Source organism: Melopsittacus undulatus, chromosome Z, assembly GCF_012275295.1.
Source record: "Melopsittacus undulatus isolate bMelUnd1 chromosome Z, bMelUnd1.mat.Z, whole genome shotgun sequence".
NCBI lineage: Eukaryota > Metazoa > Chordata > Aves > Psittaciformes > Psittaculidae > Melopsittacus > Melopsittacus undulatus.
In genome coordinates, this window is record NC_047557.1 from 97,914,667 (window position 1) to 97,939,473 (window position 24,807).

The following is a 24,807-nucleotide window of genomic DNA, read 5'->3' on the forward strand; positions in this document are numbered from 1 at the left end:
AAGGGGGTGTTTGGGAACTGTGGGGCAGCAGCTCCTGCTACTTGTGTGAAAACGATACACTTCCTTCTTTGTGCATGGATGAAAGAGCAGGTTCCAGGGCATTCTGTTTGCAAATAGTATCACAGAGGAGTATTTGGGCTTGTAATTAGCTTTTGATGCAGTGATGTGTGAGAGACCAAAGCACAGAAACTCATGAGAGCTTCTGCACGTGCATTTCTCTTTTGCCAAGATGTGTCCTAAGTGCATGCATACAAATACCTGCCACGTGACATGTGAGTAAGGAAAAGTAGACTGTGTAGGAGAAACAGCCATGAAGTTTCAAAAGAGCATAAACTGAGTCTTTTTAGACATAGCCAGATTTGTTTCAGTATTTGTATTTACTCATATTTTCCCCGCATTTTCTTTACATCTCTTGGGAGGACCTTAAGATGGTTTAAATTTTCATATACCTCTCACATAGGTTTAAATTCTCATATAATGCAAGAGTTCACACAAGCTGGTGTCATTATTTCATGTGTTATCTTGTCACTGGATTGGTAGGCTTCCATCATCAGCACTTCCTCGTTCCTGATGTAATATCAAGACGGCAGCTCTGGCTGAAGAGCCTGTGATGTTTCTCAGACTTTAGAGATCTCTTCAGGCAGCAAGCTCATGCTTCATTAGTAGTACCGGACAAAGAAGAACAACAAATTTGCTGCTGTTCACCATGGAAACAGTATTTTGGTTATCTGAAAATGGCATTAGGAATATAAAAAAAATCATGGGAGTAGGTAAAGATGTTTTTAGTATGATTCAGATCTGTTGCAGATATTTCTCATGTTAACATGTAGTTTGTCAATATTTAGGACAAAATGAATTTCCAGATATTTCTTACAGTAGTGGAAACTAAATTATCCTTAGTTTCAAGAATGTAAAAGTTCACTTCCAGCTCACAGAGAAATTGTGAGTTTTTTAGGGATCATTATTTTACGAATATCCTAAAGCAATAAAGAAATTCCTATAAGAATGGTGATATCTCATAAAAGTTACTTCTGTCTCTGTGTCAGAGAGTATCTCCATGAGCAAAGACCTCTCACTATATAAATTATTAAAAGCAGATTTGATGTTGAAAGAAATTTGCTAGGGTTGAAGTGCACATTTTTGATGTCTTGGGAGACTCTTAGTAATACATTTTGCTGGAGTGTGTCTACCACAGTGTCACTGGTACCTCCGTCTGTGAAGACTGTTCATACTTTCAGGATAAAATGGCAGGGATGCTGTTAATGTAAGCCATGTGTCTACTGTTTTAAATACTGAATTTTCTCTTTCTTTCTTTTTTTTCAGACACTGAAACCCCATAAACGTTTGACTAAAAAATATAAAAATGCCCAGAAAGAGTGTATACGGTGGAGCGCTTCCAGAGTATGAGAAAAGCCAGATCAAAAGGACCTTGGAGTTGGGAACTGTTATGACAGTATTCAGTCTTAAGAAGAGTAGTCCAGAAAGGAGGACTATTCAGGTCATAATGGAAACCAGGCAGGTGGCATGGAGCAAAACAGCTGACAAGATTGAAGGTTTCTGTGAGTATTTGCAAAGTAGACCTGAACTTGCAGTTACTAATAAATTGATGTAATTGTCAAGTGTTGATTTAATGATTCTTTGTTAACATAATGAAGTTTTTGTGTGAAAGGAGTTTGATAGTTTGCTGAGAATATTCTGAGTCATTGCAATGTAGATGAAGAATCTTCTACAACTTGTTATTTAGGTATTTAACGCTACTTATATATGATTAATGTGCTTTTGCCCTAAGCCCTGATCTTAAAGTCTTCATCATTAAATATGACGGTGCTTGTGTTATCTGAATTGAGTTAGTGAGTGACAGCTCTTTTACATCAGTAAGCATCAAGATGTCTTGTAAATTCAAACAAGTAATACTTCTTTACACTCTCTTAAAAAAGAAACCTTTCCAAATTCAAGGAAACTTAAGTGAAGTTTCTGTTTTTTTAGGGAATTTGCTGTTTCAGTATAGAAATCATTATTTATGACCATTATTGGAGAGTACCAATGACTTAGAAGGATGAAGCTGTGCGTTATAAGGCATAGTTTCAGGGTCCTGAGTTGATACTGTCTTTTTAGTTAGTACCTAAACTGATTAAGTAAACCCATTACTTATAACAAATTTGGGAAATAGAAGTGTAAAGCTACATAGGACTGCAAAAGCTATGGTAGAAGAACAAACAGACTTCAGTTTTTACTGAGCATGGTTGATGTCAACCAAGCTCAGCCTTGTACTTTCTGGTATTTGTACAGCTCCTGTTATTATAATGTAATCACAGTGCTTTCATATGACTTCTTTTATTTATTTAGCTATTACCATGGACATGATTTTACTACGCAACTGCTGAATGGTGTTTGTCTTCAATAAAGGAATTGAATAGTTTTTTGGGATTGCAGAATCATTTATTGGCCAGCCAGCTAATATGAGAAATGTAGAGTTTAGGAATTGTGGCTGTTTGGGAAAAGAAGTTGTGATAAGATGTTGGACTTCGGAGTTGGAGAGCTGGGAAAGCTGAGCAGGTATATTGGAGTGAGGGAACCTACAGAGGTGAGAATTGAAGTTACTCAGCAGACAGCGTTTTCAGTGAGGAACAAGTTAATCAAGGCCCAAGAGAAGAAAAATGGTTAATGAACACAGGTGTCTGAAGCACAATTAAGGGAGGGGGTGCAAGATATGCACCAAGAAGCTGCATGATTTTTGAATTGTGTAGCTTGCCTTCATGCTCCTTACTTAGAAGTATTAAATCTCTGCTACTGTTTTGACTGGTTCCTGTCTCATTCCTTGTGCAATTAGAAATACAATGTAGTGGAATGAAAGACCAGTTGTCTGGAGGACGTTTTTATTATTGGTAGTGAAAATATGGTCATACAGAGTGTTCTGGGGAAAAGCAAACAGGTCTGGACACTGTAATTAACAAGTACTCCGGATCATAATCTTTCAGTGTCCCAGTTTCTCATGTGGAAAATGAGGGTAATTATTGCTTCCTGTAAAGACCTGTTGGAATGTAAATACGTTATTGGTTCTGATATGCTCAGATCCCAAAGTGAGGTGTGCCAAAAAAGAAGTCCTGAGAGAAGACAAACAATTCAGTTATGAGAGAATTGCTTGAATATGCTTACCAAATAAAGCTTGGTTTATGCATAGAGCAATAAGATTAAAACAAAATAGAAAATGACCACTTAGTGGGTGAACAAGGCATTAGAGTCCTCTGATAGAAACAGTTTGTGATCATGTAGTTGAAGGCTTAGAAGTCCCCAGAAGGGCTGAATTAAAAGTTATACAGACTGTGCATTCCAGATTTCGGGGTCAACTTTTCAGTGTTTGACTTGTAATCTTCTATCAAAGCTTCCTGGGGATGTTGTGTGTTTGCAGTAGTGCATCCTGATAATTAGCTTGCTGTATGTATAGGTTTTAACCTTTTTAAAAGAAGGTGAATATTGTACTTTGTCTCTTACACCTGCATAATCCAGCATGGTAATGACTTGCTTCCAGTTGCACAAGCAGTCATTACTAGAACTGGGAATATAGCTACAGATCTGTAATTTACCCAAAAGCTGTGTGCCTCTCTCCCTGAGAATCGTAGTACTGAAGTTCTTTAGCTGATCAAAATTTAAGTGACCTTTATAATGGTGGAATCTTTAGATCTGAGAATATATCCTACTGTAAAACATGAATATGTAAAATATAATTTTGTTGCCTAAAAAGCAATTAATCTGTCCAAAACCAAGCTGTATTTTGCAGGTATTGTTTCAGAATATGATATGAACAGTTGTTACAATTTACCATGAACGGTATCTGATCTGCTTAAAATGAAAGTCACTGCAGCTTTAACCTGCTGACAGTGTTTTTACTGAAGAGCAAGGAAATATGGAAATATTTTATTTATTTAATTTGTTATTTAAATGTTGCTGTTGCTTCTTTTAACTGGAACTCAGGCTTTCTTTTGCTTGAAAAGTGGAAAAATGACGGATTTGAAGCTTTCATATTTGGTAATTGAATGGCTGAATTGAATATCAATGATGGGGAATTAAAACTTTTATTTCTCTAGAGCTATACTGAGGACATGGTACCAACTTTGTGGTAGGAGAAAGGTTATTTTGGCTTGAATATATAAATATAGATATGACCGACTCCAAGTGTTCAGAGGCAGATTTTGTTGACTTTGTAAAAAGTAAGAAATACATACTTTTTTAGTGGCTGAGGGCACAGTTTTATTATCTCCAGTATTATATTGCTTAATATGCTTGTGCTGTACAAGAAACAGTATTTGTGATGCAGTCTTAATGGTTGTTCTTTGCATGTGCTACACTCCAGTAAGAATTAATATTCAGTATGAGTAGGAAAGGTAAGATGGCTTCCTGTTGAGTGTGTGCTATTTTAGCTCAAGCAACTGCTCTTTACAGAAGGCAAAACCCCAAATGTTTGCATCTGTTGTGGGGTTTGTGTGTCTAAATCAGGTAGTGAGGACAGTTCACTTTGAGACACAAAAATAGGCTGCTGATAGAGAAGATGGAGACTGACTTTTACATTTTATTTTAATGCTCTTCCTTTAGATATTAAGAAAAAATTTTGTAGTGTTGGGAATTTTGGATGTCATAGTGCGTATTTCCTTGCTGGTAAACTGTAAATGGGTGAAAGACACTAAAATCCACTAAGCTAGAGTTGCTCATAATTATTACAAGGGCCTTTTTCAAGTTTGGTTAATATTATTTTGGAAGTGATTTAAGTTAAACCTCACAGTAACAAAAAGGTATCTACTCTTAATTTTGGAACCCATGCAAAGGAGATGCAGGATTAGGTATACTGATCAAAACATTTAGACATCTCCATGGCCATAAATGTAGCAGTACTGTGTATTTGAAATTGCATTACTCTTGAAAGGGTCTCTTTCATTAAAATCCTGTTAGCAGTTCTGTTTAGAGTGGAAGAGTTGCTAAAATTATGGCTGTTTCCTGCTCAGTGCCGGTGTGGTTCTCTGTATTAGTATGTAAAATGGAGATAATCTGGATGAGAAAGTAAAATGGAGATACCTTTCTTTAGATAACTCTTTCTAAATCCATCCCTTCTGTGTGGAAAGACGTGAGGATATACAAAGGCTAGGAAATCTGGTTTAAACTGTTTCTATCTTCATTGTATGACCACACCATGTCTAAGTACTGGAGATTTTACACTGACTTTCTGAAAGACTTGAGTTGCCATTTAGAAAAGGAATTTTCTAACAAAAACGATCAGGGGGGAAACTTCTGTATTTTCCTCTAAATGAGAGAAGACAGGTTATTTGTGTCCCTTAGGGCAGGATGTCCTATTTTGAACGTAGATTAGAAGGCCAAATTTTAAGCTGATACATACCAAGTAATATCAAGTAATTCCTCTCACTTTAATAGAGCAGCTGCAATTTTTGGCCATGTTTTTAACTTGGCAAGTTACTGTGGTACTGAGAATGATGCTATATGATTTTTTAATTCTTCAAATACAAGACTTTATTTTAGCTTTTGGTAAGTTTTAGCTTTACGAATCTGAGACATAGCATTATGTACCAGCTCTTCTACTGCTAGTCCTCCCTGCCCACCTGCGAGAGGGGAAGGAGCAGCACAACAGTATCTGCTCACACCCTTTCTGAGTTGTCCTAACAGTGTTGATAACCTGTGCATGAGAAGCTGTCCTTTAGCTGTGCAGCCAAGAGTTGTGCAAGTCAAGTGAGTTCTTGGATGAGAGGGCAATTTTTGTGAGATCAGGCTAGCTATTGAGCTTTGTCCAAGATAATCAGGCTTGATGGAGACAGTAGATTTGCTCTCTGTAAAGGAACTCTGATCCTCTTGTACATCTGCATTTCTGCAGTTTACTGTGATTCTGCTGTTGTAAAATGTGATGCTTTGTAGGACCAAACAAAGATTAAATTAAGTGACTGCTGGTCATCTTTCTTTTTAGCCTGTAAAGTTAGGAGGCACTAGTAAATAAGCACCTTTCAAGAAAAGTTAAATAAAATTTGTCCATGTTTTCAGTCTGTTGGAGCCTCAAGTTTCCTTCTAGGTGAAAGGAGAAAGATTAGCAATAGAAAGAGAGGTGCTGCCCATCCTGAAGTGTTTTTCAGGTTTAGTGGAGGCCAGAGAAGTTTTTAGTGCTCCTGCTCTTTGGTCATTTGCTAAAACTGCAGAGTACATTACATACACCTTGCCTGCGTCAGATGGGTCCAACACAACCTGTTGTCAAAACCAAAATGCATAGAAGGGAGCAGTGATCCTTTGAGAATGCTTTTATCGTGGATGTTTGGTATGCAGGGTTTCATTAGTGTATTAAAATGAGTGCCAGCAACATGCTTCCTTATGTGGGCCCGCAGAGAGCTATGCGAATGGCTGAAGGAAGCTAGATGTGACTGTGCTCACCTGTGTTTGGGCTTCTTTTAGTCATCTTGCTATTGTTCTATACATAGAGGCATTTAGGTCGGACATAGTCTGAGGGAAATGCTTGTAGACACTGGCTACAAAATGTCAGAGTTTTTTCTTTTTCCTCTTACTTATTAACAACATTTCCTTGTTTTCTGCACTGTCGTTATTTTCAACTGTTAAAGTTAACCTGAAGTTTGCTGGGTGGACTATGGGACTGCTTGTAGGGCTCAGCATCTCAGCACTGTTTATTGTAAGTTACCTAGGTCAATGGTGATTGATATAACTTATGGTGACAAATATTTTTCCCTTGAGGAGTTGTATGTGTTTTGTTTGATTATTTGTATTGTGGGTTTGTTTGTTTTCCCTTTGTTGTGCTTTGTATGTTGCAGAGTGGTATTAATGCTTTATCAGATCACCCATGCCTTGAAGCCCTTGTGGTTTGTACTACCCCTCCATTTACGTTTCTTGGTATGCACATTAGCCCTATTTTCAGTGGAGCCCCTGTCATTGATTGCAGTAGGAGAAATCTGCTCCATTTCTTTGATGAGAATTAAATTTTGCTGACCTTTGCAACGACCTGGTGAAAGGGTAGTGACTCATACAGAGTGCAGAATGAGGTCTTGGGGACTAAGGGTTATGCACAGGAATGGTATTTCTGATGGTGAGTATTAAGCAGGTAACTTAAAGGCTAGTTCACCTGTCTGCCAAGAGACAGCTGGGAGAATGAAAGGCTCCTCCAGAGCAAAGTTTAGTTCTTGCTCTGAATTAATGTCTGCTGGAGTCTATTCCTCTAGCCATTGAATGTATAAGAAGCAGTTGGTTTAGGTATGGGAGTTCTGTTGCAAAGCATTGTAAATGTAAAAGTGTAAATTGAACTTTGAGAGGAATTTTGAGTGTAAAAGCGCAGAAATACAGGAACACTTTTTGCAGGGCCATGGATCTAAAACTGATGGCACTAAATCTGCAGCTGGTATCAGATTCCATTGCCAGGAAAAATAAGCAAATCTCTTGGAAGTTCAGGGTGGACCACACTTTTTTTCCTCCACACTTTTTCCTGCTAGCACAGCCTGACTTGGAAGTTGCCTGGTGCTAGCAAAAGCATTTGGCAATTTGGATTGTGTAGCAGGAAAAAGCGTGTGGTGGGGACCATTGTATGTTCATGAGTTTGCAGTTTAAGAACTACAGATCTTGGTAACTATAGTAGAGCCAAGCTAACTTTTGTTTTATCAACACATGAGAGAAGGAAGCCTCAGATTCCTCATAGAGAGGGAACAAAATTCCTTGTTTAATTTGTAATGGGCCTTTTTTTTTTTGAAGAAGCTAATTTATGCATAGTAGATAGCATGACTGTGAAGCTGTGACTTACCAGGATGATTTATTGCAGTGTTGCTCAGCGAGGCACTTCCTTATGGCTCTGCTGTGTATTTTTGTATGTTTACCCTTTGCAACTGTGCGTGGGTCTGTGTGACGGCCTCTGGGTCACACACACCCTGTGTTGTTTCTTCCCACTTCAGACTGTCACAGGCCGGCCATACAATGGATGTGTGTGTGTTGTGCATCACTGTGGTATCTGGGGGTCACTTCTGCCTCCACATCAGCTACATTGCTTTGCTGTGTCTTTGCTAGGATACCAAGTGGCCCACAAACAAATGTACTGTCATAGCTGAGAGAGCGGTGGAGGGAACTATGGAACAGCAGTGAAAGGCAGAGGGGAAGGAAGAGGTGGCCAAGAGTGAGAACTGCTTGTCAGTACTCTGCTAAGAGACATGTCTGTCTTGGCTGACTGAGGTTTTGCTGACTGAGAGTACCTTTCAGTAGCAAACAGGGCCTCCCAGATTTCCTCATATTCTGGTATACACATTTATATGCATGTGACTAAATTAGAGCCCAAAGAGGTTATGGTATTTAAGGTTGTAGAGCAAGTAGGTGACAAGGAGTAAATCTCCAGGAAGCTGCGCTATAATTTCCATAACCTAAAATTCATTCTTTATCAGATGCAAAGTGCTTTAAGGAAAATTATTAAGGGAAAGTTTGTGGTGATTAGAGTTTGATTAGTCACTGGAAAATATATGAGTTTCTTCATACTCTTCTGTGAATCCTTGCGTTAAGTGGTGATTCACAGGCAGGAGAATTTATGCTCCGAGAAACCCTTCTTTGAATGTGCAAGTGTGTGTTTCTCTGTGATACAAGCATGGGTGTTTCAAGGAAGAGTCTGCTGAGGACTTAAGATGATTTATCTCTTTTTTTTTTGTTGCCTTTTATGTGAAGAGGCAATCTGCTTTTGTAAAATGATTTAAAGCACAATTTAATCCCTTAAGATTCGGAAAAGTAAGATCACCCATCTTTTTTTGATGGTTTTTATTCATTGCAGACTACTCAAGAAATAAAAAAAGGCAACTAGTGACCATTTAAGCACACAAGAAGTAGGCTTAAAGCACTGAAGGGTCATGTTTAGGATAAGTTCATGTATCAGCTGTTAAAATGCTTTCTGTGTATGTGGAGCAAGAAGTTAAGGTATAGGTAAGGTTGAAAGAGAAAGGGGAATAGATGTGTTAGTACTAATCCAGTCTGAAAACTTTTTGTTTCCCAGAGGGTGAGATACCAGTGTTTGGGAATGGCAGAGATGCAGACCTCTTGTCAATGTAATTGCAAACTTACGAAGCAGAGGAATAAAGGCTAATTAATTGAGGCTTTGGATGCTGATGGTATGCCTCGGTATAATACACAGTAACCATATCTGTTTTCCTCACTCCAGAACTTTATTAACGCATTAGAGCTGTCTTACACCTTTTTTATTTTTCAGAGAAAGATATGACTGACAATGCATAATGTTTCATTTTAGGGTTAACATGGACTGCTAATTTCACATTGTCTCTTCTCCTGTTTTTTTTTTCTGTAACATTTTTACTGAGTTTGTAGAACAGAATGACTGTGGCTCACTTTTAAAATCCATTTGCCATCTCGAAGTCATTTGTTGTTACTGATCTTATGTCTAGCCTATGAAAAAGAATTATTATAGATGGTTAAGTTCACTTGAGATTTTCCTCCTGCTGAAAAGAGGTTTTACAGAACTTGTACTCCAGAATGTGATTTAAGAAAAAAACCTCCAGTATGAAACAAAGTTGAATTTTTATGTTTCACAGGTATATTAAACAAGGGAGTGAATGGAAACCGAGCTCTTCCCTAGTAGATTCATGCTATGTGTAGAATTAGAGCCTGTGGGAGCTGCTCTGGTTTTTCTTCATCTGAAAGTTTGCACTGTGTTTGTGTTTTCAGATTGTGTTACACTGCCAAGCAAAAATCACTAGTTTCTGTAAAATGTGGCACCTGGATATTTAATGATTAAAGCTCATTGGAGGAGCAGTGCATCTATAATACAGTTGTGTAGATAACATGACCAGGTAACAGGCTACATATAGTTTACAGGGTGAGGTGAAATGTGGGGATGTATAACTTAATGTAATGGCAATCTTACGTATGTTCCCACAGGCAGTGCTGTTCCAGCTAACAAGGTCTGGGGTTTTTTAAAACTTCTTGTTGTATTTAGTGAATTTTATCCCTAAAACTGAATTTTCCTAATTTGGCTTTTAAAATCTTTTCTAAAATGACCTGCCAAAAGGAGCAAATTTTGGTTCTGCACATCCTTTTGCCTGTTATATACATTGGGAAACTTAAAAAACTAACCTCTAAAAGACTATTTATGGGAGTGGCTTGCATTCTTTAACATAGATGGGGGGTTATTTTTTTTTTCATAGGTTAAACAGCTAAGTTATTTAATTGGCATTAACAATTCTACTAATGTGAACTTTCTCTATGGGGGAAAATATATTCCCTCTCACTCCCCCCCGATAAGATGGTATGAACATTTGTAGTATTTATATATATACTATATATATATGTATAACATATATAGTATGAACATTTATTGTCTTTTTTGGGAGAAGTGGCGAATATCTATATATTCTGCTGAGGAATGTGAAATGAGGGCTTCCTTTGGCTTGAATGTTAGACCTGACCTTGCTAGTTTCCAGTAGTGACTTTGGTGGTTTATTTTTCCCTGCTAGCACAATTTCTGTCTGAATTTTCTTATTGTTTCAGATGTAAAAAAATAAATAAACTTAACTCAAATTTGCTTTGTATATTCTGAATACTTTTAAAAATCGGGATGTCATTGCACAAGCGAATCCACATCTTGCTCTTTGTGGAGTTCTTTTGTTCAAAACAACATTAAAATTCACCTTTTTCTGTTTTGAAATTGCTGTGCTCTGGTTGTTACCCAACGTATCTTTTTGTAAGTCTTCTGCTGAATATTTAGAGCTTGGTTTCTGTGGTCAAATGAAAAAATGAATGTGTGTAGCCTTTAGCTGTTTTCAAATTATTTCTTCCCTTTAACAGCTCAGTTCTGCAATGTTTAATGCTAACTTAGACCAACCAGACTTTCTGTCAGCAAATAGGGGCTGGAATGAACTTCATGGACCTGAATATGGTTGATACTGGGCACATATATAAATTTTACCCTATTCTAATCTTATTTTGTGAAGGTGCCTTTTAATTTTTTAAATACGAAACCAATACCTATTTGATAAATACTGCCCCTTGAATTCAGAGCTCAGACTGGGAAGGGCTATAGTATATTGTTGCTCTATTAAGCAGTCACGTTCTGTTTTACTGCCTGCCTCTAGGTGTAACTGAAGGAAAGGTAACAGGAATTCAAACCCATAAGTATCTGACTAAATGCAATTGCAGCCAGTTTATTTGAATGGAGATCAATGGAATTGTTGAGTATCAAATGTTTATTGTTAAGTTTATGGCAGTAAAGAGCTGTAACAGGCACTCTGGAAGGCACTGAGCAATTAATCTGTGCAGTCTCTGAAAAGTAGCTATGTAGCAGTGTAATGATGCATTGAATTAACCGATTTGCTGAACAACACACAACAGCAGAGCTGAAGTTCAGCAGCTTTTGGCTCTGAACTGCAATGAATACTGCACCTCCAGACAAGAGCCTGAAACTGGATGGTAATTCAAAGTGCTTTGGTGTCCAGTCTTGTTAAAGAGCCACTTGAGGGGGTTGTCAGAATCAATAGGTGGCTGATGAGGCTGCCAAGGAGACCCTTCTAACCCGTGGAAATAACCACATGAAAGAATGGATGAAATATGAGTTGGTGTTGTCAGTTTTCAGAGTGACACTAGACTTCTGAACTGTTTGGCTGGACATTGAATGCTTTGGCAGTGTCATCCTTGTCTTGTTGTGTGTGAGTCAACTTCTCTACAGAGCATACTTTGATTTATGCTTCCTTGGGAAGTGCAGTCACACCTGCAAGCATATTGAGTTTCATCTGACACTGCAAGCTGCATATGTCCAGGTCTGTGCCTCTTTTCAGGTGTGTCATGGCCCAGCAATATCTGTATGCAAAGCCTAGTGAGTGTACAGCTCTGCAATTAGCATGTGGGATTGAGAAAGAGGAAGGCTCCAGCAGTGCAAGGCAGTGAGAAGATACAGGCGATGTGCTTGCAGTTCTGGCACAGACATGGAGTTGCATTTTAACTGTTCAGTGACAGATTGTGCTATAAAAAGTTCACAGTAACTGCTTAACAGCTAAGTTGGTACAGCTGATTTACTAATCTGAGTCTGAAACATGCTGTGGCTTTTCCTGGCCTGTTCCTTTCTTGGTTCAAGTTGGGATCAGCTGTTCTGGAGTTAGGGGGCATTGTGTGGAGGGTGCAGATGACTCCAGACTACCTGGGGAGACAGAATTGAGTGCCGGACCAAAGTTTATGCTTGTACATGTGTCTTTTCCCTCTCTGATTTTCTGCCTTGGCTTTTCTTTCAATAATACAGAATAATACATCCTAAATGGCATTATAAAATGTCATTAAAATATATGCAGGTAGTTTTCACTAATTTTCTGAAATTATAATGTATTATTTCTTCCTTTCTGTAAAAATCTAAAGAATGTTTAATAAAACTTGAGTTTTATACATCTGTTTCATATATTATTTGAGTAAACATAATGATAACTTGGCATGACATACATAATATGTTGTCTCTCTTTACTGAATGTTTAATGACTGTGGTGTAGTAATCTCTTTTTTAAAGGCCAGTTGGGGAAACAATAATACTGTTATCAGTGTGAAACCTGTACGTACAAAAATCCTTGTGCCTATGTTTATATATCATATGTTCACACGGGAGAATGGGATGGTAGGTGAATGGTTGTAATGCAAGGAAAAGAACTGCAGTGAGTACATATGTAACGGAGGGAAGACATTGAGTAAGTATGTTTGTTTCAGAGGTCAGTATGAGGTAAGAGCTGCTTGAAATGACAACAGCAGTGCAGGTTGTGAAATCTGTTTTATTGCTGCTTATAGTTTATACTTTGAGGGAGACTTTGTGTTGTGGTGTTCATGTGTATGGATTTATAGGAGTCAGAAGTGAAAAGTTTGCCTTGATTTGAAGTTACAATTGTATTTTCAGCAGGGATTTGCTGAGTGAAGGAAAAGAAGAGAAGGTGACACTTGTCCACTCTCAGAATGAGCCAGCATGGTGCACAGTTTTCTGCAGCCATGAAAATCCTTCCCTCTCTGTTTGGATACTTTCTGTCTCTACGTCCTGATTCTTCTCTACTGATATTAATGGGAATTGGTGGGCTTAGATCATAGACTCATAGAATAGTTAGGGTTGGAAAGGACCTTAAGATCATCCAGTTCCAACCCCCCTGCCATGGGCAGGGACACCTCACACTAAACCATACCCCCAAGGCTCTGTCCAACCTGGCCTTGAACACTGCCAGGGATGGAGCATTCCCAGCTTCCTTGGGCAATCCATTCCAGTGCCTCACCGCCCTTACAGTAAAGAGTTTCTTCCTTTTAACCAATCTAAACTTCCCCTGTTTCAGTTTGAACCCATTACCCCTTGTCCTGTCACTACAGTCCCTAATGAAGAGTCCCTCCCCAGCACCCTTTATAGGCCCCCTTCAGGTACTGGAGGGCTGCTATGAGGTCTCCACGCAGCCTTCTCTTCTCCAGGCTGAACAGCCCCAACTTTCTTAGCCTATCATCTTTTTCAGGTGGATACTCAGACACACTGCTAGGGATCTAAGTGAGACTTTGGATGGTAAGAGGGTTAGAGTTATCAGAACGAGCTTTTGGCTTCTGGTCATTTATGGTCATGCCATGAATTTATTTTAGAAGTTTGCATCTGAATTTAGGGGCCTTGGCCAAGCAGATACACAAATCTTAGGAGATGTTTTCATGGTTTCAAAGGGTGGCAGAGACATGGAGGTTGAGATATGTAAAGCTCTATCTTGAAGATAATTACACTTGGAAAGATTAGTTTAAGAAAGATGCTTGTGTCCTATGACTAGTTCAGGTTAATCTTTGAGGTCCCATTTTCCCAGTGTAAGTTGTGTAATGACTGGGAGAAAGGAGTGTCTGGTGGAAAGTTTGGCCTGGGATACTTTGCAGAGAATAAGAAATTTCAATATGAATCAATGTTTTATTATCAGGATTTTACTGATGAACTTCCTTGCTTGTCTGTCCCTTGTTTCCATGTTGACATCAAAGAAACCCAGCATTACACAGGCTGGAGCTTTAACCAGTGTTCATCTCCCACTTGTTGGCAGCAGAGCTGCTTTTTCATTATGTTATTAACTGTCTTCTGTTTCTGATGAGGTGCTCATTTAAAGCAGGGGTTATATTGTGGCATTCTTAAATGCATAGACAGAAATCCGCAGCTATTTTCCTTGGATCTTTCTAAGTCTGATAAACACATTTCAAGAGCAGCTATGAAATATTTTTCTTCATCCTGTAGCTCATAAGTCAAGGCTGTCCAAAAGTGGGAAGAGCTGTTTATTTGTCTGGTCCACAGGCAGAACAAAACCACTTCCTCAGTTTTTCTAATAAGTATCTTATCTTGAGAGTGCACATATTTCTATTTCAGTGCTGCCTCACTACTGTTATGTAGGCCATGTAGCAAGGGTTTGTTGAAAAGGGAGCTGCCTTAAGAAAGTACTTGCTTGTACAGTGTTTCTATTCTGCTATGCTCTAATAGGTACCTGTGTTCTGTAGAAAGCAGCAAGTTGAAAGTACAACATGTTAACACCAAAGAGATCTCTGTCATTTATCCAGGAAGAAACTGAAACATTTTAATTATTAGGCTGGGTTTTTCCCTTTATATTACTACTACAAATACTTTTCTTACAAGTGTCAGTGACTATACTAGCTGACTAGCTGACAAGGTCAATATCTGGTGCATAATTTTTAGGTGGATAAGTTGGAAGTTGTATCTTTTCTTTTTGTCTCTGAAATGTTGTCATGGCAATTGGAAATTTCTTGCTCAGAGTATATGTCATTTGTGAAATCATGTTTTCTGTAACCTGAAGGGGCCGTGTGTATACACTTTGTGGATAATCAGTGATAGTGACATGATTAAGTTGGTGTAATCTGCATTTCTTGAGCAATAAAAATCTCTAAGTTTATATATAGAGATATTCCATATATGTATGCATGCTTTGAGTTGTTCATCTTATTGTATCAGGCTCTGTTGGAATGTATGTGCAGTTGTACTGACTGAATGTTGTTTCCTTTCAGTGGATCTGTTGGAAATAAAAGAAATTCGGCCAGGAAAGAATTCAAAGGACTTTGAGCGTTGCAAAGCAAAACAAAGAGAAGAACACTGCTTTACTATTTTTTATGGTACCCAGTTTGTCCTCAACACCTTAAGTTTAGCAGGTACTTTTTTTCTTCTTTGTTTCTTCTTTAAACCTACCAGTAAAACAAATCAAATACATTGATAGAACAATAATGCAGAGTGCTGCGGTTTTGACTTGTGCAGTTCAGGTGTTTAAAGTCTGGAGATATACCTTTTACTCGGCCCTTCATATCCATGAACTGCTATATTTCTAATGTCTTAGAATCATTGAATAGTTAGGTTTGGAAAGGACCTTAAGATCATCTAATTCTAACCCCCTGCCGTGGGCAGGGAGCACCACTTCCTTTCAAATAATGTATTGTGTGAGTGTAATTTCTGACTTGCTCAATCATTTCTAGAAAGGTAGACTTTTACTGGTTAAATATCTCCTGTAAACTTTTCAACATGCCAGCAATGCATTTGCTGTTGTCTTCATTTGGCCAGAATATTGCCCTGGCATTTTCAGTCTGGAAACAATAAGCATAAGAGTTATAATACAGCTGTATCACAGAAATTTTCCTGTCGCCTATGAACAACTGGAAACTAATTGAGAAAAATGAAGTTCTAGTTTGAGTTATGTGTGTGTGTAATACTAATCACCTAGTAATACTAAACCTTTTCCAAAAGAGGCTTACTAGGGGATCGTAAATAAAAGTGGAAGGTGATAAGCTGAAAATGAAGAGTTCTGTGTGAAACAGGGAAGTTGTATCCTGTATGTATGGAAAGGGTTGGGGCACTTCTTACTTCAGGTGAGATTATCCATGGTCACAACCCCAAAATTTTAATTGTGAAATTAAAAAGGATATGAGTTCTTACAGTGCAGGCTGAATAACAGTTTTCTACTAATGGAGTTTATTAAGAGATGTATCTTCTGAATAGTTGTGATGGATCCTTGGTTTAGAATCATACAGCCCATTTATTTGAAGTGGCGTGTTGCTGCACAGGACAGTGGGAGCTACTTGTCATTTAAATAATTAAATTAATTGCAACATTTTAATGGGAGAAAAGGGGAGTGTTTTGTAAGTGTTTTATTGCTAAAATTGCCCCTTTTAAAATGGAATTAATAGATTTCTAAAATTTCTTTTTTGCAGTCTGATGCACTGGAAATTAAAAAATGCTCATGACTAATCCACTGTTGCAGGCTTTTCACTTTAAATAAATTTTACCATTGTTGGCTGAAGTCTGTGAAAATTTTCAGTAAGTGGCTGTGGTTAAGTTCAGCTGTGCCAGGTTGACTTCCCCTAACCTCCATCTCCATCCCTCTTCCATGGCTGTTCTCAAAACAGGCCTCTGACAGTGGTTTGGAAACTCTTGGTGCCGTGAGATATGTTGCTGTAATGCTGAACTGCAGAACAACGTGTTATAACTTTCAATTAAGGGGGAAATCAACAAGGAAAAGGAAGTGTTTTGTCGTAGTTTCTTAAAACAATATAAAATAATTGTTACTTAAGGGGAATGGTGGCTGTCACAAAGGGCAGAATTGTCCTGGGAGCAGAATTGGGTTGGCACTGGTAGCGAGTGTTCTTTCCGAAATTGTAACAAACTGGAAAACATTTCCATGGGGAGCCAAGGGTAGGCTTTAGCTTCATTCTTGGGGAATAAAGCATTGTTTGAAAGTATGTTTAAATAAAAGGTAACCTTCATCTTTTGAGAAACTGTTTTGCTTTGAAGGCAGTTAAAAGAATAGCACAGATTACAGTTCCTGTTGAAAATAATTTTTCATAACTGGTTTAATTGAAAATGCCTTCATGAAATTTTAGAGCCAGCATGCTAAAGAGAATGGACTTTCCCAGCTGAAGGCTGTAATGATAGCATCTCATCTAAGGGCACAAAAGGGGGTTTCAACTTAACTGTGGTATTCCTTAGGGAAGACTATACCGAGCACACAGTTCATCGTCTTGGTTCTGTTAGGTCAAAGCAATATCAAATGTGATCACATTAAACGATGTGGACGACTCTTCTGGTTTGGGAAATGAAAAGGCAAATTACACCTGAAAAAAAAAACCAAGGCAGTGATAAACTGGTTTGTAAGGTTGGGAGGAAGATGTATCTGGCTTCCGGTGTTAAGCTGTGTAAAGAATTTTAGACCTTGTTTAAACTTTACTTGTATTAAATGTGTTCTATAAGCTACACCAATTTTGTACATTGCTTCCTTCCTGTTCCTCTTGCCTAAGTGTAATCTGGAATAATTTGTATTTAAAGGCAAGGTTAGGACAGACATGAAGTGGTTGTCTACCAAAAACCAGTACTTTACAATTTATTTGTTGGTTGCTTGGAATATAATGAACTAGCTTTATGCTACACCACACTGAGTTCTTTTGTTGTGTGCTTCAAGCTGCTCTACATCTAGGTCCCTGGGCTTTTGCCACTTGGGAGGTAGGAGAAAAGAAAATGGATTTGACTGTGTTACTACAGGAGTTCACCAGCACTTTTGTAGTCTCTGTGCTGAAATACTGAAATTTGCATACCCTGATAAGCAGACTTCTAAATGGAGGTAATTTTTTGTCAGAGCTTCCAGAGTTAACATCCCACCCCCAAATTTATGCTGTTTTAATTAATTTTATCATTAGCAATGTGAAGCAATGCAATGAGGTTTATTAAAGAGAAAGGTTCATCAGCCACTTTACATACTAGGGTTTGTCTAAACATCCCAATTTTGTGCCTTGGTTTGGTGCTGATTTTGTTTCGACGTTTCTTATAGCATATTATTTTTTTCAGCTGACTCTAAAGATGATGCTGATAAATGGTTGTGTGGCTTGAATATCTTGTATCAAGAGGTCATGAGTGCTCCCACACCTGCGATCACCGAGAGGTATGTGGACATGTTTTCACTTTGTGAGACTTGACGTTTCTTTGGAATTGAAAGTGGAAAACCTGAAAGAAACAACTGCTCTCCAGTTAGTGTGTGACACAGAAAAGATCATGTGTAAACTGTTTGTCTATTTTGCTATATATGTGTTCTGGAATGCCACTCTGCTGCATCTACTAATGTAGACTTGCAATTTACCTTATTTTGTATACCCACACCAAACCAAAAGTCTCTTAATGAGATCACAAAAATAGCTGGTGTAAGTGTTCATTGACTTCTTGAAAAATTGAAGTGTCTTACGCAGTCACAGTAGGCTTGCTTTAGTAGACGTCCAAATGCGTTGTATGGCAATGTGACCAGCTGACTCAGAGAGCCAGGTTGAAGACGAGCCTTTTTAAGGCTATCATTTTAGCATCCAGCCATATGATGGTGGAACTGTGCCCTTAATGCTTTGTAGGAAGTTGCACATGAAACTCCTCATGCTCAGAGTGCCAGTTTTGTTGAAGAGCTCTTTAACGCTATCTCTGTACCTGATCGCTTTTCATCACTGCTGACATTTTTGTTTGTGGTCACTGCTGTTACTTGTTGTGAGGATATACCCTGTCCTTGCTTGTTATTTGGCCAGTTTTGGCTTTGACACTGATATTATCTTTACCTGCTTGCTGTTCCATTTGGGGAGACAGTATTCTTATCTATTCTCATCTACTCCATGGTAATGCAGCAGGCTGCTATACAGGGTGCTACTGGTTCCAGGCTGTGTTTGTGCAGCAGAGTGATTCCTGCAGAGGCTGAAGATAAACTTTATTAGTGACATTTTAGATCACAATTGTGTATGTTCGTGTCTGTGTATTTACTCTTAATGCTGCTAATAGTATTTTGCTGTGCACCTAATACAGACATGCACTCTAATGAGGATTTTCTTTAAGATTCTCTAAACTCCTTTCCTTCCTTTCTAAAGGTGAATTTTTATGCATCTAACATATCTTTGAGCCAGCAGCCTCAGCTGGCATAAATTTTGGCTTGATGGAATTACTCTATATTAGCTGAAGTTTTGTCTTGCTTTACCACTTAGATTTTTGCAGCTTCTCGTTGCTCATTTGCTGCTGTCCTGCCCACCCTTCCTGTGTTTTTTATGTGGCTTTAAAATGCAGAATTAAGCAGCAGAAAAGTATATATTTACAAAGACTGTTATAAAAGTGGCTGAATCATTAGATGCTACACTGGAAATGTTTTACTTTATTATAGAGATGTATGTTATGACTCTTAAGTATTTCCATTGAATTTCCTCTGTGGATTTTGGTATTCATTGGCTGTGTTTTCTCTATAATTCTTAGATTAAACCTTTTTTCTTTTTTCTCTCTTTTCCACAAGCTGGCTGAGAAAGCAGATCTATTCTGTTGATCAAACTAGAAGGAACAGGTAAGAAGCTCTCTCTTTGTTCAGTATGTTTTTAGTGAACTTTTGTTGCAGGTTCTAACATGAATCAAAAGAAATAAATATTTTTTGTCCAGTATGTGAAATGAGAGCCCTGAAAATGGTATTTGCTCTTGCTTTAACAACTTGAGTTTTGCCTTTTGCTAAACAAAACACAATGTGTTCATAGCACTCACTCATGTTCATGCATGTGGTATAATGAAGCAAATGATGAAAAATATATAGTTCTGTTTTTTGCCTATAATTACCGTGCCAGAATGAGAGAAGGGAGTTGTCTTCTTCCAGTCTTACTGTAGAGATTAAGCTCATCTGTGCAGGCATGTTAGTTTGTTTGCTTCATAGAGGTCTTTGCCCTTTCATAGCCAAGTTGGAGCCCAGCAGGTTGGACTGTATCACCTGCTGTTCATTGTGTTCATTGGAGTGACTACATTCTAATATAGACAGATAGGAACGAGTTTTAAAAGCTCATTTGGGCATTCATAACAATGAAAGTGCATAAGCAACATTCAGCATGGGCTGCCAAAGATCATGGCAGATGTTTTATTAATTAGCCTAGCTTCAGTCCTAATGTGGCCTGAACATGGCTGGTATGCATGGTATCTACCTTGAAACTGGTCACAACAGCAGTGTCAGATACCTCCAGAGATAGGGTTGTCCCAGCAGTAACTTGAATTCTTTCCTTCAGGAGTCAGAGCTTTGAGGAGAACAGAACAGAATATTAAGAGGAAGAGGAGATAGAAGATATAACTGAGGATATTAGGGAAGAGGAGAAAGAGGCTACTGGTATACAGAAGATACATTGAGGATACAGATAGAAGGAAGCCAAGTTAATGGTTTGGAATAAGGGCAAAATACTTATTTGTTTATTTATTTATATTTAAGCAGTTGGCCTGGCTAAATGGGTTTGTCTCTTTCCCACATATTCAAGCAGAACATTAGAACAGAATATAATTTGAAGTCAGAGAATCACCTCTGACCTGGTGCTTCTCATGTGAAGGAAGTCCCATGGGTTATAGCTCCCAGTGTGCTGTGCAGCTGCATATGTTTGCATTTCAGTAGTTTGCTTCAGGTCCATGTGTATGGGTCTGTAGCTCTTTGAACAACAAAGGAGACTTTTTTACCTCAACGGATTCAGCTGCATACCTCTCCTTAGAGTTGTTATCAACCATGTGGCAATGAGGAGAATGTTAGCCCCTCCTCTCTCAAGTCTATTACTTTACCATGATTTTGCTCTTTGTCTACAACATGCATTTTATTCTAAGGTGTAATTCAGTATAGAAAAGTACATGTGTTTCCTCTCATTTAGGCCTTTTCCTAAAAGCAAAGTAAAGTATGATGTTTCATTGTGTGAATAGGACTGTATTACTGCAGGAAATAACACCATTCTGCAGGCAGCTTCTGGCATTGTGCACCTGGCTTCAGTGTGAGCTGAGGAGCCATTTCAAAGCAATGTTTCATAAACTGGCCAGAAGCGTGAAGGGGCAAGTACCATCCTTTGCTGGATATTGGCCTATACCTCCTGAAGTATTGGAAAATTAGCCCTGCAGCAGGGACATGATGGTGGAGATCATGAAGCAAAAGCTAATCTTAGGGTAGAGCAGTTGGTGTTGATGATGTTATGTGTCTACTGAAAGGGTTTCCTTTGTTGCATTAGGGTTGTTTCATCACTACCAGGCAGTCCAGTTAGGATCAAGGAGGGCTTGCACTGTGTGGAGGGCAGTTTTCTGTTGTCTTGATAGGTGATTCATGCTTTCAGAAAAATTCAGGAAAGGAGTTTGTGCAGAGTTTCATTGTGTTTAGGGTTGCAGTTTCTAGGGAGGTTAATTGTAAAGGTTAGGCTTCCAGGCAAGTCTTGTTTCACAGGTTGAGTTTTTTCCAGTGCTGATGAAGTCCCAGCTCTTTATTTTGGCTTGCATTTGTTTTCCCTGAGGAAATTGCTTGTGCTTGGTGTTTAGGGTACAAACAGAGTGCTCTTTCTTGCCCTAAAAGCAGTGTTTTTTTTCCAGAGGTCTGGCGACAAGGTGGAAAGCCAGGAATTTCCTGAGTTCTAATCTGGCTTTGGCATGGACTTTGGCTAAGTTCCTTCTTGCTTTGCCTCTTTCCCTCTCTACACAATGGAAATGAGAGTATTGCACAGGGTTGATAGAAAATCTTAGTAGCTGACTAGATACAGCAGGACTGTGGAGTTTTGATATATTTGTCTTTTTGCCTCCCTTATTTTTTCCTCAGTATCAGTCTTAGAGAGCTGAAAACTGTCCTTCCCCAAGTAAACTTCAAAGTGAGCAGCATGAAGTTCTTGAAGGATAAATTTGCGGTAACTACCTGATAACTTCTGTCTGTTCAGTGTTGTTATTTCTTTTCAGGATGCTGCCTATATTCTTGCTTCCTTACTGTGTATGGTTAAATAAATTATATCAGTTAATTTCTCAGCTTGGCTTTGCCTGTATCCAAGGCTATAAGAAAATATAGGCATAAATGTTCCTTCTTTTCATTGTTCGGTTGACCAAAGCCAGCACTGTGTTTTGAGCTGATACTGTGCAAGTGCACAGGAAAGTCTTAATTTTAAAATTAATATATAAAAAAAGAATATTTTGTTGTGGTTTTTTTGCAATTTGATCATGTAATAACCTCTTCACTCCAACTTGTGCTAATATGAGTAACCTCTGAAAGTCATTTCCATTCCTACAGGAATTTTAAATATCCCCACCTTTTCCTGCTTTCCAGCTCTCCACCCTTAAAGCATACATTCTTGCTTCTGTTGCTCCAGCTAACAATGACTAAACGGGGCACTACTTCACTGTTTTTAGTGGAAACAGAATCAGGGTGCAAAATGCAAGACTAAAGCTGTGGGCTGGGAGCACTAGGTCAGAAACCAATAATATGTTTACTTGTTTGTATTCTTAAAAAAATAACTAAATTAAAAAAATCCCTGTCGTGGTTTAAACCAAGTCCCCCAACTCCCTGAGAGTTAGGAAGGAAAATCCAAAGAATGTAGCCCCCACAGATTGAGATAAGAACAGTTTAATAGCTAAGGCATAACACAGAATCACCACTGCCATTACCACTACAAATAATAATGATACAGCAAACAACAAGTGAAGAGAATACAACACCCCACCAGCCACCGACCCATAACTCACTCCACCCTGCCCAGCCAAGCACAGCGTGCTCCCTCCTCCATTTTCCTCTAGAGCTCTACCCCTCCAGCCCTCTCCTTCCCAGTATGCATCCTGGACATCATGTGCTATGGTATGGAATACCCCATTGACTAGCCTGAGTCAGGTGTCCTGTCTCTCCTTCCTCCCGGACTCCCCTCCTCCACCTGGCTGGAAAAAACCTTGAACAAAAACACCCTTAAAACATGCTCAAACCATGACAATCCCAAAGGGTTAAGACAAATGAAGTTGGAGTAAAACAGAATGCATGAGAGGGTGGCAGCTGGAGTAAGAGTAACTTATTTGCTGTTTGCAAATGTAGTTCAGGGAATTCTAAATTCTCTATGTGCTGCTTTCTGTTGTAGGAAATAGGTGCTCACAAAGAAGAGCTTAGTTTTGAACAGTTTCATTTGTTCTACAAGAAAATCATGTTTGAACAACAGAAATCGGTAAGCTTTGTCATAAGTAGTCATCAGACTATTAAACTGCTTGATTAGAATAGAGTTAATGCTGATTATTTTTGTTTCTGTTAGTCACTGATTTTCTTTTCCCCCCATTCTTGTAATAGAAAAACAATATAGTCCTGTACTTGAAGTGTGGATAAGTCACCATCAGCAACTGTCTTAGGATAATGACTCAGTTATTTGTATTGCTTCTTGTGTGTTGGCAGTACAGATAGGCACATATATAATGGGTTTTCTAGGAATAACTTGAAACTGTAAGTTTATTCAGGATGTAGAGTGTCTTTTCATTGGCTAATCCTTCTATTGATAGGAACAAAGGTTTTCCATACTTGTATTAATATTTTATTGCTAAAACATTCTGTAAATCATATTTATCCTGAGCATCAAATAACAACTATTGTTCTCATTTTCTGTCATGCTTGGAGTTTACGAGTGGTGAGTCCATTACAAGACATGCATCAGACAGTTCTTGGGAGGTGGGAATTCTGTGGAATTACATTTCAGCAACTGTTTGACTACTGTTTCCATTTATTCATTGCACAGATTCATAAAGCTGGTGGAAACTGCATACATTTAGTGACTCTGAAAGTTAGGAAGCCTTTAAATCTATGTGAAACGCAGATTTTGAAATTACTTGCATAATGACAAGCACATCATCAACAGACATTTGTTCAACTGGTTGTTAAAATAGAAGGTTCAATAGTCAAAGTCAGTGCTGTTTCTTTTGCATACAGCTTTCTTATGCTGTTTAAAAGCAATGCTGAAATTATTGTGAATTAATAGAGTCTCCATTTACTGTCAGGGTTTTAGTTTTGGCCATGAAAGTCTAGTTAATTAGCTTAAGCAGAAAAAGTTGAAGAGTGAAACACCGAGTAAAGAGGGTATCTGACTTCCTTAAACTCTTGTTATCATCCCTAGTGCATCATTTCAAAGAAACTCCTCAATTTGCTCAACAACTGCTTTGGGCCAGTTGGTAATTTTCCTGTGATCTGTAACTGTGCTGTGCCATGCTGGAAGCAATTTAGGTTTTATATTCACACGAATAAATGTAATGGATAATAATTAGTTCCTTTTTTTTTATATCAAACAATTAAAGCTCCCAAGAAACTTAACTTGACTGTGTATAGGAGGTGTGTTATTGACAGCTAGTTTTTTGCCTCAGCATTGCATGTGTTCACACTGAAAACCCTGAAGTGTAGTTGTCAGCCTTGGCAGTATGTTTCCTATGTGTTTAATTAAAAATGCATCTTGCCAACTTCTGTGAAGCTTCTCTAAAAGAGACAGGCATATATTTCCCCTTCTCAAACCAAAGGATATTATTAGATGAAATTAGATAGAAAATTGCGTATTATTTTATTATTTATTATCTTTTCTCCCTTTGTTGTTTGTTTTAAGATTCTTGATGAATTCAAAAAGGATTCCTCTGTGTTCATCCTTGGGTGAGCCTCTTCATTTGTATTATTTTTCCACATTTCTATATGTTTATAGCACTGCAAGACTGTCTTTTAATTACATCAGTGTTTTTGTGTTCTGCTGCTTTAGTAAATAAAATGAAATGATGCATCTTTTTGCATAAGGAAGGTGAACTTTCGTACTTTCCCCAGTTAATCATTTTCAAAAGTACATCAGGAATCCAGGAAGCTTCTTAAAAGCTTGAAATACAGTAATTAGATAATACAATATTACACTATTCTATTGACATCATAAAAAGTTTCTTGGTGGTGGCAGCACATTTATACTGTAAACCCAAGATACAACTCTGTTATCATTTTCTGCTATAACGTCTGGTGACACTTGCTCTCTTATTTCTTTGCTTCACTTAACTTTTGTATT

General features: G+C 38.2%; 1 protein-coding gene across 1 annotated transcript in view; it reads left to right on the top strand.

The window, feature by feature from the left end:
* Positions 1-1,363: 1,363 nt before the first annotated feature.
* PLCG2 (phospholipase C gamma 2) overlaps positions 1,364-24,807 on the top strand; it is a 54,217-nt gene continuing 30,773 nt past the window's right edge. Inside the window, exons 1-7 of the mRNA XM_005152154.3 lie at positions 1,364-1,559; positions 15,013-15,153; positions 17,831-17,924; positions 19,293-19,340; positions 21,585-21,669; positions 22,876-22,959; positions 24,370-24,413. Of these exons, the coding sequence (XP_005152211.2) occupies positions 1,364-1,559; positions 15,013-15,153; positions 17,831-17,924; positions 19,293-19,340; positions 21,585-21,669; positions 22,876-22,959; positions 24,370-24,413 (692 nt within the window). The remainder of the gene's footprint in view (positions 1,560-15,012; positions 15,154-17,830; positions 17,925-19,292; positions 19,341-21,584; positions 21,670-22,875; positions 22,960-24,369; positions 24,414-24,807) is intronic.